This window comes from Cydia strobilella, chromosome 6 (genome assembly GCF_947568885.1).
Source record: "Cydia strobilella chromosome 6, ilCydStro3.1, whole genome shotgun sequence".
NCBI lineage: Eukaryota > Metazoa > Arthropoda > Insecta > Lepidoptera > Tortricidae > Cydia > Cydia strobilella.
Window position 1 is genome coordinate 11745779 of NC_086046.1, and position 13448 is coordinate 11759226.

Genomic DNA, 13448 nt, shown 5'->3' on the forward strand with positions numbered 1-13448 from the left:
TATATATTTTATTGTGTTACGGTTTTACAAATCATTCAGCAGCAATTTTCCTTTTGGTTCTCCTACGAGTTGGTTGTCACTGTCAGCGTACACAAGTTGACCCCTTACATACGTTTGTATCACTTTTCCTCGTAACACTCTGTTCATGTATGGGCTGATCTGTAAAAAAAACATACGAAACCTGGGAGCTATGGGTCAAAATCATGGAAATAAGTTGATTATGAATACAATTTGTAAAGACTTGTACCTAAACGGTGTAAAAAATAACGAACCGAATATGACATTGCATTAACTTGCGAGAAAAAAATGAGATTGTTTTTAATTAACAAATTTATTTCACGATGACTAAAATAATTTAATTTCAACAAGAAACTTAAAGCCAGTCCTTAAGTTTTAATTTATTTTGTAATTACAGACATTGATGTGCATTTGTTCGACTCGACGCACAATAAGTTTCAATGCCATAGGTATCGACAAAGTTAAGCCTTGCGTGAAATTAAATACCTACTTTATTCTTGTAAAGGATGATCTCAGGCGTGACGATAAATGCAGCGTTCGGGTCGAAGAAGATGAGGTCGGCATCGAGGCCGGGCTTGAGCGCCCCCTTGCGCTCCTGGAGGCCGGCGAGGCGAGCGGGGCCCGCGGACAGGTAGTGTGAGGCCGTTGACAGACCAAAGCCTCGCGCAGAAGCCTCCGTCCAGAATAAGGGCAAATCTGCAAGGGAATAATTTTTATTAAAAGATGTTCCGAATATTGTTTAGAGGCTAATTTAACTTGATAAGGCGACTTAGTAGACATTAAAAATAAAATATAAACTACTATAAAGTTGAAAAAAAAAATCTATTTCATGTGATTTACACATATAGATATACAAAACAATAGGCATACAACATGTATACAACACATAAACACATTAAAAGTTGATAAATAGGTATAATACGTACAGTGGTAGCCAAAAACTATTCAAATTTTAGCTACCACTATATCACACTTGTTAGGGAATGTATTTAGTCCCTCACAGCTCACAGTGGACCAAAATGGGACAGTGGTTTTTCCGCTATCATTCTCAACCACTTCTCAACTCAAGATGGTGTTGGGATTGTCCCGCACCCGGCGCACCAGGGATGCGGCGCGCCCACGCAAATTCAATAATAGTTAATTAGTTTTAGTTTATGTAGCTTCAGATACCATAGTTAAAAAAATACACCGAATTTAAGTTTTCCATACAAAACTTGTTTTTGCTCTATTTCGTTTGTTTTATTAACTGGAGATATATAAACGAATTACAGGACAAGATATATATACCTCATGTCATTGGATGTGCAGTTTCATTACAAACCAACACGTAGTTTTAAAATTAGAACGAAACTCCGTTTGTATGGGAAGTAATCAGAAGTAATCCAGTAACTTTGTCGCCTTTTGTAATGGGGTTCGTTTGCGTCAAATCCGGTAGTTCTGATTTTTTGCAGACTTGTTTATGGGCATTTCTCAGAGGTGACGTTCGGTGCGTGACTTCGGTGCCAATTATTATATTTACTTTATGGACATATGATGTTAAAATGAATGCGGTATGTACGAGTATATCACTACAACCGTAATATAATTATATTATAAACTTACCAAATTGTAAAGAGGCTACTCCACCCCAGGCCGTCATAAAGTCTGATCCTTTTAGTTCAGCCACACTCGGAGAGTGGTCAGAAGCAATTAAATCTAATCTTTCCTCTTTTATATACTCCCACAATTTTTCCTAAAAATTTTAACACAGTTAAGTACAGATGTAGTGCATAATTCTTTACCATAGTATTTTTACGGAAACGTTCTCATTTCTCATGCTATTTCAGTCAACGTCAGTATTTTTTGAAATGAGTGAGACTGAATGAAATAGCGTGACGCATGACACGTTCGTACCTACGTTTCCGTGAAAATAGGATGGTAAAGGATTATGCACTACATTTGTTACAGTTCTCGCAACTTGAACGGTCAAGCACGATTTCTGGTTCACTTGACGCAAAGACACATGAATGTCGTGAGGGATATCAAATAAGCCTGTTCACATTTTATAGTAGACAGTAGACTTCTATCCGCAATCCCTCGGCAAAGCGTAGGAAGTAGTACCTTGTTAGTATGATTTCTAATAGGCGGCGCGCACTTGAACTCGGTTCGTCCTGGAGGCACGTTTTCCGCGTTAAGCGTGAGGTAGTGGTTGCAAGTCTCGGACGTGACGCCGGCGCGCCAGCCGCGGTGACCGGCCAGCACGCGCGCCGCCCTCGCCTCTTCTAGGATCGGGACTACGCCCTCCGCCGACACGTGCACCACATGGACATGGACACTGTCAAGAGTTAGTTGATTGGGATGCAAGTATGAAAACTAAGCAATTAATGTTATGTGCACTAAATGTTACCAGGTCTAGTCTATTACGCCGCTATCTGCTGGAATATGTTTTACCCATTCTGCTTATTATGTGAGGACGCTTCACAGTTATTAAGAGGCTGTCGGAATTCTGGGGTTATCAGTAGTCACTTATTAAGAGCGAATATACATATAAGGAGCAATTAGGTACTTATAAAGATGATAAAGGATTTCGCCTGTAGGTATTTACACATGTTTCAAGTGCGTCGGTCTCGCTTGTTTCATAGCTATACCTACATGATGTGTTTGATGTACAAGCGCGAAGTCGTGATAATCAGTCATCAAATAAGTACGTAAGTATAAAAAAATCAAATACTACGAAGGTAGTACGTATATTTTATTATTTTTTTAGTACGTAGTGTGCTGCGAGTCTACGAGTGCTACGCCGTAGCCCGTGGCATTGTATTTTTCTAATTCTTAGTAGTAGAACGCACGTCGCAGCATTTGTGTCGTGCGACTCATGCGCAATAGAAAGATTTAGTAGGTTCATTTTGGGAAAAGAAAGTGTCGTGAAAAATACTTACGTACATTACATAGGACACAGTATATATAGGATCTACAAGGTACGATACTGATGAAAACAGCAAATGAACATAGCATTAAATAGAGGTCGCTACAGAGTAACCACACAGGTAAAAAACAGGACAAGTGCGAGTCGGACTCGTCCACCGAGGGTTCCGTACTTTTTAATATTTGTTGTTATACCGGCAACAGAAAGTTCATAAGATACAGCCTGGTGACAGACAGACAGACAGACGGACAGCGGAGTCTTAGTAAGTAATAGGGTCCCGTTTTTACCCTTTGGGTACGAAACCCTAAAAATCATGAGTGCTACGTGTAAACACGCCATTATTGTCGTATGCGTGCCGCTCTCTCAATAGTGAGACTATACGTAGGTACCTACTCAGTCTTAGGTATGAAACTGGCAATCAATTTGACAGCATCGATTTCCATTTCATCGGGACGAGACGCGAGGTAAGTGCTGTACAACTCAGGGTCTGGAATTCGGAGCAAAATATTACAATATAATAGAAGTTCTCGCTGTATATATGCAGCATACGGCGTCCATGGGAACCAGGTTATGATCGCATGGTGGAATTTTACAATATTTATAGTATTAGACATTTACCGCATTCACTGCAATCTGTTGTTCCATTCAGCTGTACTTCGGCATGAAACTGAAAACAAATCAAAATTAATAAGGGCCACTTGCTTCATCCAGGGTTAGCCACTAACTCGGAGTTAACCGTTAACACAGGGTTAAATCTAATGAGTGATTGATATTACATTTTGCGACCTCTTCGTTTCCTATTTGACACTGAATAAGCCCCCAAACAATACTGGTCAAAGCTGCGGTAGTAGTAACTAGTAGTCTTAGTATATATACTTATGACATCCAGGAGATATGCTAGGCACGTGAGTGGTTTTGGTTAGTTTCTGTATGACTGAATTGCTACAGGTAATAATCTCAACTATGCGCTGTCAGAAATAAGAATGTCATCATTTTAGTAGTATTTGTCTACTCTACTCATTATTATTAAGACAAGAAGACAAAGTAAGTTTAATGTATGTGCTTAATTCAGTGCTTACCGCTAAAACAGTACCGGTACCATTAAGGACACTGAACACGCTATCCAATTCATCAGGAGTAATATTGGGAAACTCAGAGACGCCACTATCTATCAGATAACATTTGAATCCCACCACGCCAGCCTCTATCATGTCAAGCAACTCCATCTGTAAGATTATGCGAAAAAATAACGACAATTGATATAATTAAATTTAATGACCATGCATGGTATCAGATTCAAGTCATTCAAACACGACACCTGAGAGACTCGTTCAGCCTCTTTTACTCCTATAAAGGAGTAATTATATGTATGTCTTTACCCATCACGGAACAATGCTGTTTTGGACATTTGGGAGGCATGCGCGGAGCCAAAGCCAACACGTAGAGGCCCTTTTGACACTTTAATGAGATGTAAGGAATCCAATACAACTAACGTTAGTGTACAGAAATTACATAGTTGGGGAACTAATTGTTTCCAGTGCCAGAAACATGATTAAAGTAAGAAACATAAGAAGTAGGTAGTCGTAATTTATTTATCTCTCTAGTCTAGTATAGTCAGAGGGTTGGCAGGTAGGGAATGTTACAAAAAGAGTCCGTTTTTTATACGATTTTTGATGCAATACAATAAATAAATAAAGTTATTTACTTCATTCCCAGGAACAACTCCACCCCAAAATCCAACATCCACGTAAACCTCCTCCTTTGCCATATCTCTTTTGATTCTCAAATTATGCAGTGTTGTGGTTGGCGGTATGGAGTTTCTGTAATAAATTAAAATACTTAATCAAAAAATACAAAATTCTTTATTACTTACTCTAAAAACGTACAATTATGTTATCTTAATACCCCAGCCGCCCAGTAAACAAAGTTTCTTGTGTTGGCTTGGGAGACACCCAAGAGACACCGCTCTTCCTAAAGCTAAATGAGGTAGGTACCCGGCAAGTTCGGCCGAATTTCACCTTCCCATACAAACGGAGTGTCGTTCTCATTTTAAAACTACGTGTTGGATTATAATGAAACTTTGCACATACAATGACATGAGATATAGGTATCTAGGTCTGTAATTAGTTTATAATTATAGCTCTAGTATATAAAAAAAACGAGATAGAGCAAAAACAAGTTTTGTTTTGTTTGTTTCCTTGACCTTAATGTTGTAAAAAAGAAATACATTAAAACCACGGAGTAGTTATTAATTCGTGATTAAAACTATAACTGTGTATGTGACTGTGTGTATGCGTGCGTCATGCGTGCGTGCGTGCGTGCTGCGTGCGTCTGTGACATATAGAGTCTGTTCGGAAAGAAAAGTCGTGGAATGTACCTATTGGGCCCAATTGGATTAGATATCACAACCTGTTTTAAAATACTGTTTCACACGTATGACAATTACAGTTGTTCTTCTTCTTTTAAAATTATGGCTTCAGCCCAGTGGGACTATTTCGCCAGTATCAAGGTATTAAGAGGTTTAAAAACGACAAAAATTGTACGGTTGTACAAGACAGTGTACGGTGATTTGTTAGCTCTTGTAAATCGAAAGCTAGACTTTACTCCTCAAATGTGAAAGGCATACATATAGTGATTTTTGTATTTTTATAAACAAACCCAGCACTTCCATTTTAAAAAGTGACATTTGATGAAGTGGAACTGCTGATGATGATCAGAATGGAACTCTTTAATGACGCATAGTTTACGTTTGGTGATTTGTCCTCTTCTTTATGTTTGTTAAGCAACTTTAGTTTTTAAGACATATTTTTGTCAAGCTCGAGTTCTGATGATGAGACCCACGAGGAACCGAGGGAACTCCTCAAATGTGAAAGGCATACATATAGTGATTTTTGTTTTTTATCAACAAATCCAGCATTTACATTTAAAAAAGTGACATTTGATGAAATGGAAACTGCTGATAATGATCAGAATGGAACTCTTCAATGACACATAGTTCACGTTTGGCGATTTGTTCTCTTCCTTATGGACCCAGACCTAAACTTGGACCCGGACTCGGACCCGGAACCGGGTCTGAACATGGACCCCAATTCGGACCCGGACCCGGACCGAACTCTGACCCAAACTTGTACCCGGACAGCCGGACACGGACCCGGACTCTGATGAGAAAAGTGGGTTAGGTGGGTGGTTGGGTTTTGAACTGCGATTCTCACAGAACAGAACTGCTATCAGAAAAGTAGGTTAGGTTAGAGCTGTGACCCTTACAGAAACGAAATGCTATCAGAAAAGTAGGTTAGGTTAGAACTGCGACCCTTACGAAACGAAATGCTACTAGAAAAGTGGGTGGTTTTACCTCCTTTTCTACATTATTAGGCAAAAGATGCTGTCTTTTTCATTTCATTGTCTGGAATCTAAGAGTGCACCATCAACAATAAGTGAACTTTCAGCGGCATCCCCCATTAAAGTCGGTTTTTTTTTTCTTAAAAATTATTAGTATTTGTTGTTATAGCGGCAACAGAAATACATCATCTGTGAAAATTTCAACTGACTATCACGGTTTATGACATACAGCCTGGTGACAGACAGACAGACGGACAGTTTTAGTAATAGGGTCCCGTTTTTACCCTTTGGGCACGGAACCCTAAAAAGTAAGTAAGAAGGAGTCTCACAATGGCATGTCAACGATGGTGGTGACCCCGCCGGCCGCCGCGGCCTGCGTGGCGGTCACGTAGCCCTCCCAGGAGGTCCGGCCCGGTTCGTTGACGTGGACATGTGAATCCACCACCCCCGCCATCAGCGCCAGATCTCCTCCATCTATTACCTTTGTAAAAACGAGTAGATAATGTCAAACGTCAATCATTAATCGTATCAAATAAAAATTTCCATGTCTATGTACCATATATTGATGTTTATGTTGCCTATGAAAGGAAATAACACATATGAAAACTGTTGCAGCCAAAATTACCCATTGGAGAGCAAAGTACCTCTTAATAAAATTTGGTTTTATAACTGTCTTGATAAAAGTAATAAATCTCTTAGGATAATTTGCAGTAAAACACCTAAAAGAGTTGATAAGGTAATCACTATATAATCAAGTACCTACTTAAAAACGTATAGATAAAAAACTTAACTGATACCCCCTTTGTATGTTTGAGTGAAGTGTTCGAACTCTAACTGACATAATGACATTGCATTTTTGATGTAATATAACCCTTTATAAGGCATAGGGGTGTCAGGAATTATGCAAAATTGAACACTATCACTTTGAAATAAAGTTCAAAGTAAGGTGGGAAATATAAAATATCCATTAATTTAGGTTATTTTACCACTAAACACACACTATTTCAAGACTAAAGAAAATTGTACTCGGGCCGGTCGGGTATAAGCCGTAAAGCTCAATTTCAAAGAAAAATCGCAAATCGATGTACAGTTTTGCCATTTGGCACACGCATACATTTTACGTATCTGCAGTACAGTTCCAGTCGTAAAATAGGTAAATATTGAAGTAGAACTGTGTCACTTTGTAATATTGAAAAATTTAAAAAAATACTAATTGTATTTATTTTCAAAATTGCTTTCTTGGGGTTAGATATGAGGATATCACGTATCGTTACAAAATAAAATCAGCCATATCGTATCTGGAGGAGCCCAAACTTGGTAGGTATGTTTTGAATTTTTTTTTTGTTTTATAAAAAAAATGGCTGAAATGTAATGATGTGGTATATTTTTCGAATAGTCTGAAAAAGCCCTTTCATATGATACCACACATGATAGGTTTAGAAAAAAACCCTACAAAAAAACAATACAGCATTCCAACACTCCCCTCCTATTTAAGGGAATTTTTTTAGGAACTGCGGGTCAAAAATTTTGTTTTGACCTCTAGTATGCGTGTGCCAACGGTTTTTTTATGCGTACATCTTACACTAGGGGGCGCGCGGGGCACGCCGCCGGTCGGGCTGGCAGTTTGTATGGCAGATTTCGGACTTTATTGCTAAGTCTAAGGGTCGTAATAGATGATTTTACTTTATGCTCTAGAACATAATTAGCAACTTCTACACACGACTTAAAGTCGAACTTTACGAGCATGAGAAGTGAAATCTCATTTTAATGTAATATTTAGGTTCTAGTTCTATGTAAGCAAATTCAAGTAACTAATTACCTCAAAACTGATAGTAAAATTCGATAGGAGCGAATTTACGGACGTCCTCGTGAGTACGCCCTCTATGATTCCCGCCTCATTGACCAACACCCCACCATCCAACTCTGCTGCCTCGGTCACCACCCGCCGGCTCAGGAACAACTGCTTGTTTTGCTTCCGAGGAACGTAATTTATTTCCCGACATAATATTGTACCTGCAGTGCAACATGACTTATTTTATACAATCTCAAAATTTAAGAAAAACCTTGTTTAAACTAAAGACTTACCTAACAATGCAATTTGCGTTATGCAATAAAGAAACTTCATAATTACTATTTATTGTTCGTCTTAAGACGTTGCAACGATGCAACGACTTGTTCTAAACTGATAAGATCTGCCAAACAGCAAGACAATTATATTTAGAGATGCACCGAATATTCGGTTACTATCCGGTATCCGGCCTATCCAGCCCTTATTATAACATCCGGCCAGATACCGGATAGTAACTGCTTGATTTCGGAGTAAACAAATTGGATTTAAGAAACACAGTCACGGTTACGGTATCGTACTCGTTTATTATTTTAAAACAATTTAAACATTCCACTGACTTGCACGCGCACTCATTTTGAACCTAGAGATGAGTCCACGTCCGCTCAGCCTCCGCGCAAACGTTCTAGACCGAGAACCAGGCGAAAATTTCGTCAGTCATCGGTGATACTTCGTCACAGGATAGTTTAGATGCTATTATGAATTAAAAGAATAGTCAGCCGGCGGTATGGCGGAGGAAAGTCTGTGAACTGGTCACGTGAACATGTAAAAAACCGGCCAAGTGCGAGTCGGACTCGTGCACCGAGTGTTCCGTACTTTTTAGTATTTGTTGTTATAGCGGCAACAGAAATACATCATCTGTAAAAATTTCAACTGTCTAGCTATCACGGTTCATGAGATACAGCCTGGTGACTGACAGACGGACAGACGGACAGACGGACAGCGGAGTATTAGTAATAGGGTCCCGTTTTTACCCTTTGGGTACGGAACCCTAAAAATATTTTTTTTTAGTCATCGCCTCCCGGTTGATACTTTGTCAGGTCATAGTTTAGAAGCTATTATAAATTAAATAAACCGTCAGTCGGTTGTATCGCGGTGGACAGACCGTCAGCTGGTAGCATGAACATGTATAAAATACACACCTTACCGTTTTATGTCCGCAAAGTACATACAAACGAACGAACGTGATGGAACGTTACATGCAAATATTCATAATTTTGATACCGCTATCAAAATGAGGTACAACACGTTTTTTTTACATATTTATGCGACCGGCTGACGGTCTTTCCACCGCGATACAACCCAAGTAACATTAAGAGCTAATTTTAAGGGATAGAAGAGATTTATATAAGCGCCTATTTACTCTTTAGGTGTTCTTAGTGCTCTAAAAATAGGAGTTATAACCGGCTATAACCTCGTTTTATCCCCGGATTGGGCACAATTTTTATCACCTAAAGATTTATAACAGTGCTACAGTAGGGTTAGCGGATAGAAAAAGATACATATTCTGAGCGGTATAGTGTAGCTACAATAGTGGTAATTAATTCTTTAGGAGCTAAATGGGTTGCATATAAGTGACTAGAAACTGTCTGAGTTGTAAGGTAGCTCTAGAAAAACGATACTTTCGGCTTTGGGCGGTACATCAGGGTTTCTTATCGACATCTGTGACACTCGAGGAAATAATTACACATTATTTGCCTTTGCTTTTAAATCTTAGGTTACATCTGTTTCTTTTTCTGTGTTATTCGTCATGCCTGTTGGATCTTAAATGTAGACAACAACATAGAATGAAATATCTAATGGCGGATGCGCATAAGTGAATTTGAGACTATTTATATAACTTGTACATGCGTGGATATATGGTTGCGAAAATAATTACACTGTGAATTACTATATACATTATTAACAAATAATTGAATTGCCTGTTATCCGATGCGTATTTACCTAAGTCAATTATTCTATAATATGTGTTCCGTCGTATTTATTTTATGAAAAAAAAAAAAAACAATTTAGGTTTTTCCGTGATTTTAGTACAGTACTAATAGTGTAAGAACTAGAGTGATTAAAATATGAATTTTAGGTAATGGTTTCGTCCTAATTTTGAATTTATATTCTGCACTTAGACATCAAAGAATGGCGCTATAGCTTTTAGCCTTTACGTTGGACTCTTTTAACATCTGAAGATATATTGAAGTCTACACCAACTCTTTATTGCCACTTACATATTTACAACAATGGTATAAGAGATTTGTTTACCGACTTAAAAGTTTAAAGATAGTTAATGGCAGCTGTTAGTGATAGTAAGCGCACTGATTTTAGGGATCCGTACTGGTCGTACGAGACCCCTGCTCATAAAGGACGATCGGTAAATTGGAACGAAACATTTTTCAGGTTTTATTTTCTGTTATTATATTACTTTTTGTTGCAATCAATTAGAGATATAGAAGTGACCTTTAACTGTGTTACTGAACCTAAGGTAACATACGGGTACTATTTGAGACTTGAGGTTCTACAACGGACACAGATAACTCCGCTACTCCACCCTAAATCATACAAGCGTGTCAATTAACACTTGCGGCATACGGTATTAAAAATCACTAGTTAGCACCAGTAAATAACTTAAGCAGTTATTGGCTACCTTGTTACGATTAAAAGGGTTATAAAAGAGTTAGTTATCGTCTGTCAAGAACCTTAAGCGCATAATGCAGGTGCTTACTGCTTATTAACATCTAAAGGTTGTAAAATTTGCTTAAGGCAAACTGCTTAGGCTGTATTATAACGTCAAAATAGCTACAATACCTCTCTATGAGATAACTAACTTTTGTAAACCCTTTTTTACAACTGTGACCTATAGAACCGTTAATATAGCGTCGTTTTACGTCTTTTAGTTACAAATAAGGTGCTAAGTGTCGCCTAATTGTTTGTTGGGAACCGGCTGATTTTTTTTTAAATTCACAATAGCATCCAAACTATCATCTGACAAAGTATCAAACGGGAGGCGGTGACAACTTTTTTTTACTTGTTTTCGTGGGTGCATTCATCAACCCACCGACGGAGCGGCAGTTGACGTCCACAAGAGTTCATAACACATACAGCTCCATTCGAACTTTAAGATATGTCAAATACTAGGTCTAGAAACGATATAGATTAGATATATCAGTGTCAAAAGTGACGTTTCTTCAAACAAAAACGTGACTTTTGACACTGACATCTAATCCATATCGTTTCTAGACCTAATATTTGACGTATCTTAAAGTTCGAATCGGGCCGATAGCGATAGAGGCGATTGGTCATGGAAATCTGTTCCTGGCTCGCGGTGTATTCATCACGAAACAGGTCAAAATCTGCACAATGCGCACCTTAAAAACGGAAATGTAGGTATAGTTCCGCCGGCCGAATATTCGGCGGCCGGATACCGAATATTCGGCCGATGTTCAGGCCGAACCTCCGGTATGCGGTATCCGGCCAAAGCAACTCTATCCGTTGCATCTCTAATTATATTGATCAATTGTGTCACTAAACGTGACTAAATTCACTGCAGTATATGCTGATCAAATAAGTAATAAATGCGTCTGGGTAAATATAAAGAAAAGATAATGAATGAAATGAAATGTAAGTATTATAAACTTGTTTTGTAGTGGGAAATGTGGAGTTATGGAGTTTCGTACAGACACTTTTTTCTCATAGCCTTGTGATAAGTATTAGATTATTTGGAAAAACTTAATTTCCAAAACTCGAAAATAATACATATAGGTAAAGAATGTCACCAATCGAAACAATCTAATTACTATTTTTTTTTACATAAACGATAGCATAAAATTTGGGCAACACCAACACCACTGCACTTTTATTTTACCCAAAATTGTATGACATAATTTGGGAACATTCCACGGGGATTTCCCCGAACAACGTACAACAGATTAAATATATTGAAATTCCCAAATGGGAACACTGTGATTTTCAATATATTTAATCTGTTCATGTTTTTATTTAGCAACGTGAGTTGCAAAGCGCCCGCAGATTACGGAAGCAGCTTCCTAACAGGAGAATTGTGTATTTGTTTGCCATACAGAAACTATTTCAAATAAGAACACCAATATTTTTTAGAATACTTAAAAATTTAATGTGTTAGGTTTTTACAAATCACTAAGCAGCAATTTTCCTTTCGGTTCCCCTATGAGTTAGTCGTCGGCGTACACGATACAGGAACTCTCTACCTGTCAATAAATTGTGCTCCCTACAATCCGATGTCTGCTTATAAGGTTTACTCAATCATAGAGTAGATTTATAAAAATACGATAAAATGTATTTAAATATGGATAAATTATTATTTTTATTTGCATTAATAATTTTTATGATTTTGACCTATGTTCTTTCACTGATATGCGTTAAAATTGTTAAATAACAAACGAAACCGTCAACGCCATCTATACGACAGTAGGCCAAAGCTAGTAGCGCCCTCTGAACGAGAATCAAATTTTCTTGATTTTCGAGGCACGTTTTTTCCTTAGACTGTATCCATCTATTACGGAGTTATATCTATCTCTGACTCAGTGAAGTCTGAATGGTGTAATATTTTCTTGTGGACTTCCTTAATTGGCCACCTTTTTTACACGACTGTTTATTATTATTAATTTCAGACCAATCACACCGAGAAGTGGTTCGAATTTAAATTACAGTTTTAATAAAACAAACCCTGTAGGTACCATAGTAGTGAAGCTTAGATTACAAGTGAAAATAAGGTTTAAATTAATGATTTTTCCCCTCACTAGCTCGGAAAGCCGTCTTTTATCCTTTAAAACAAGCGGGGAAAAACGCATTTTATCCACTAGTGGAAGTAGTGGGGAAAGTAATATGACCTTGGATGGAGCGTGTTTAAGTAGCTTTTGACAGATAACAAAACGTAAAACGCTCATAATAATGGTTCGTTCGATATTAATCATCATGTAACTTAGATGTAAATAGTTGTAAATATGAAATACTGTATTTGACATGTAAAACTATGTTTTATAAAGGAATAAATGAATGAATTAATAAATGGTTTAAGAATTTAATAAAAAATACGAAATTTAGCTTTATTTAATGATTTTAAGTCATTAACCTTAAATTCCATAAGAAACATTTGTTTTTTTTAAATAATGTTGAATGTAATTCTGAACGCACAAGTTGATGAGTCGATGCAATTTCAAAACGTATCGTCAGAAATGTCAACATTGTCAACAAAATTTTTCTCACCGACTCCATTTCCAACACGTAAAAATACACAACTTCCAGAGTTTTCTGTTATAATATCATATTATCTTAAAAAAATGAGTGATTCCAGTGATGAAGATGATCTAA

The 13448-nt window shown here is 37.6% G+C and overlaps 1 protein-coding gene across 1 annotated transcript; it reads right to left on the bottom strand.

Moving 5' to 3' along the window:
* On the bottom strand, positions 1–8473 carry LOC134742471 (allantoinase-like). The gene is made up of 11 exons (XM_063675663.1): positions 8348–8473; positions 8082–8275; positions 6592–6743; positions 4629–4743; positions 4003–4149; positions 3542–3590; positions 3317–3410; positions 2119–2332; positions 1621–1750; positions 509–714; positions 1–159 (listed from the first exon to the last, which is right to left on the bottom strand). The coding sequence occupies exons 1-11, from the start codon at positions 8385–8387 to the stop codon at positions 25–27; spliced, it is 1476 nt and encodes a 491-aa protein (XP_063531733.1). The 5' UTR covers positions 8388–8473; the 3' UTR covers positions 1–24.
* Between the last annotated feature and the right edge of the window lie 4975 nt (positions 8474–13448).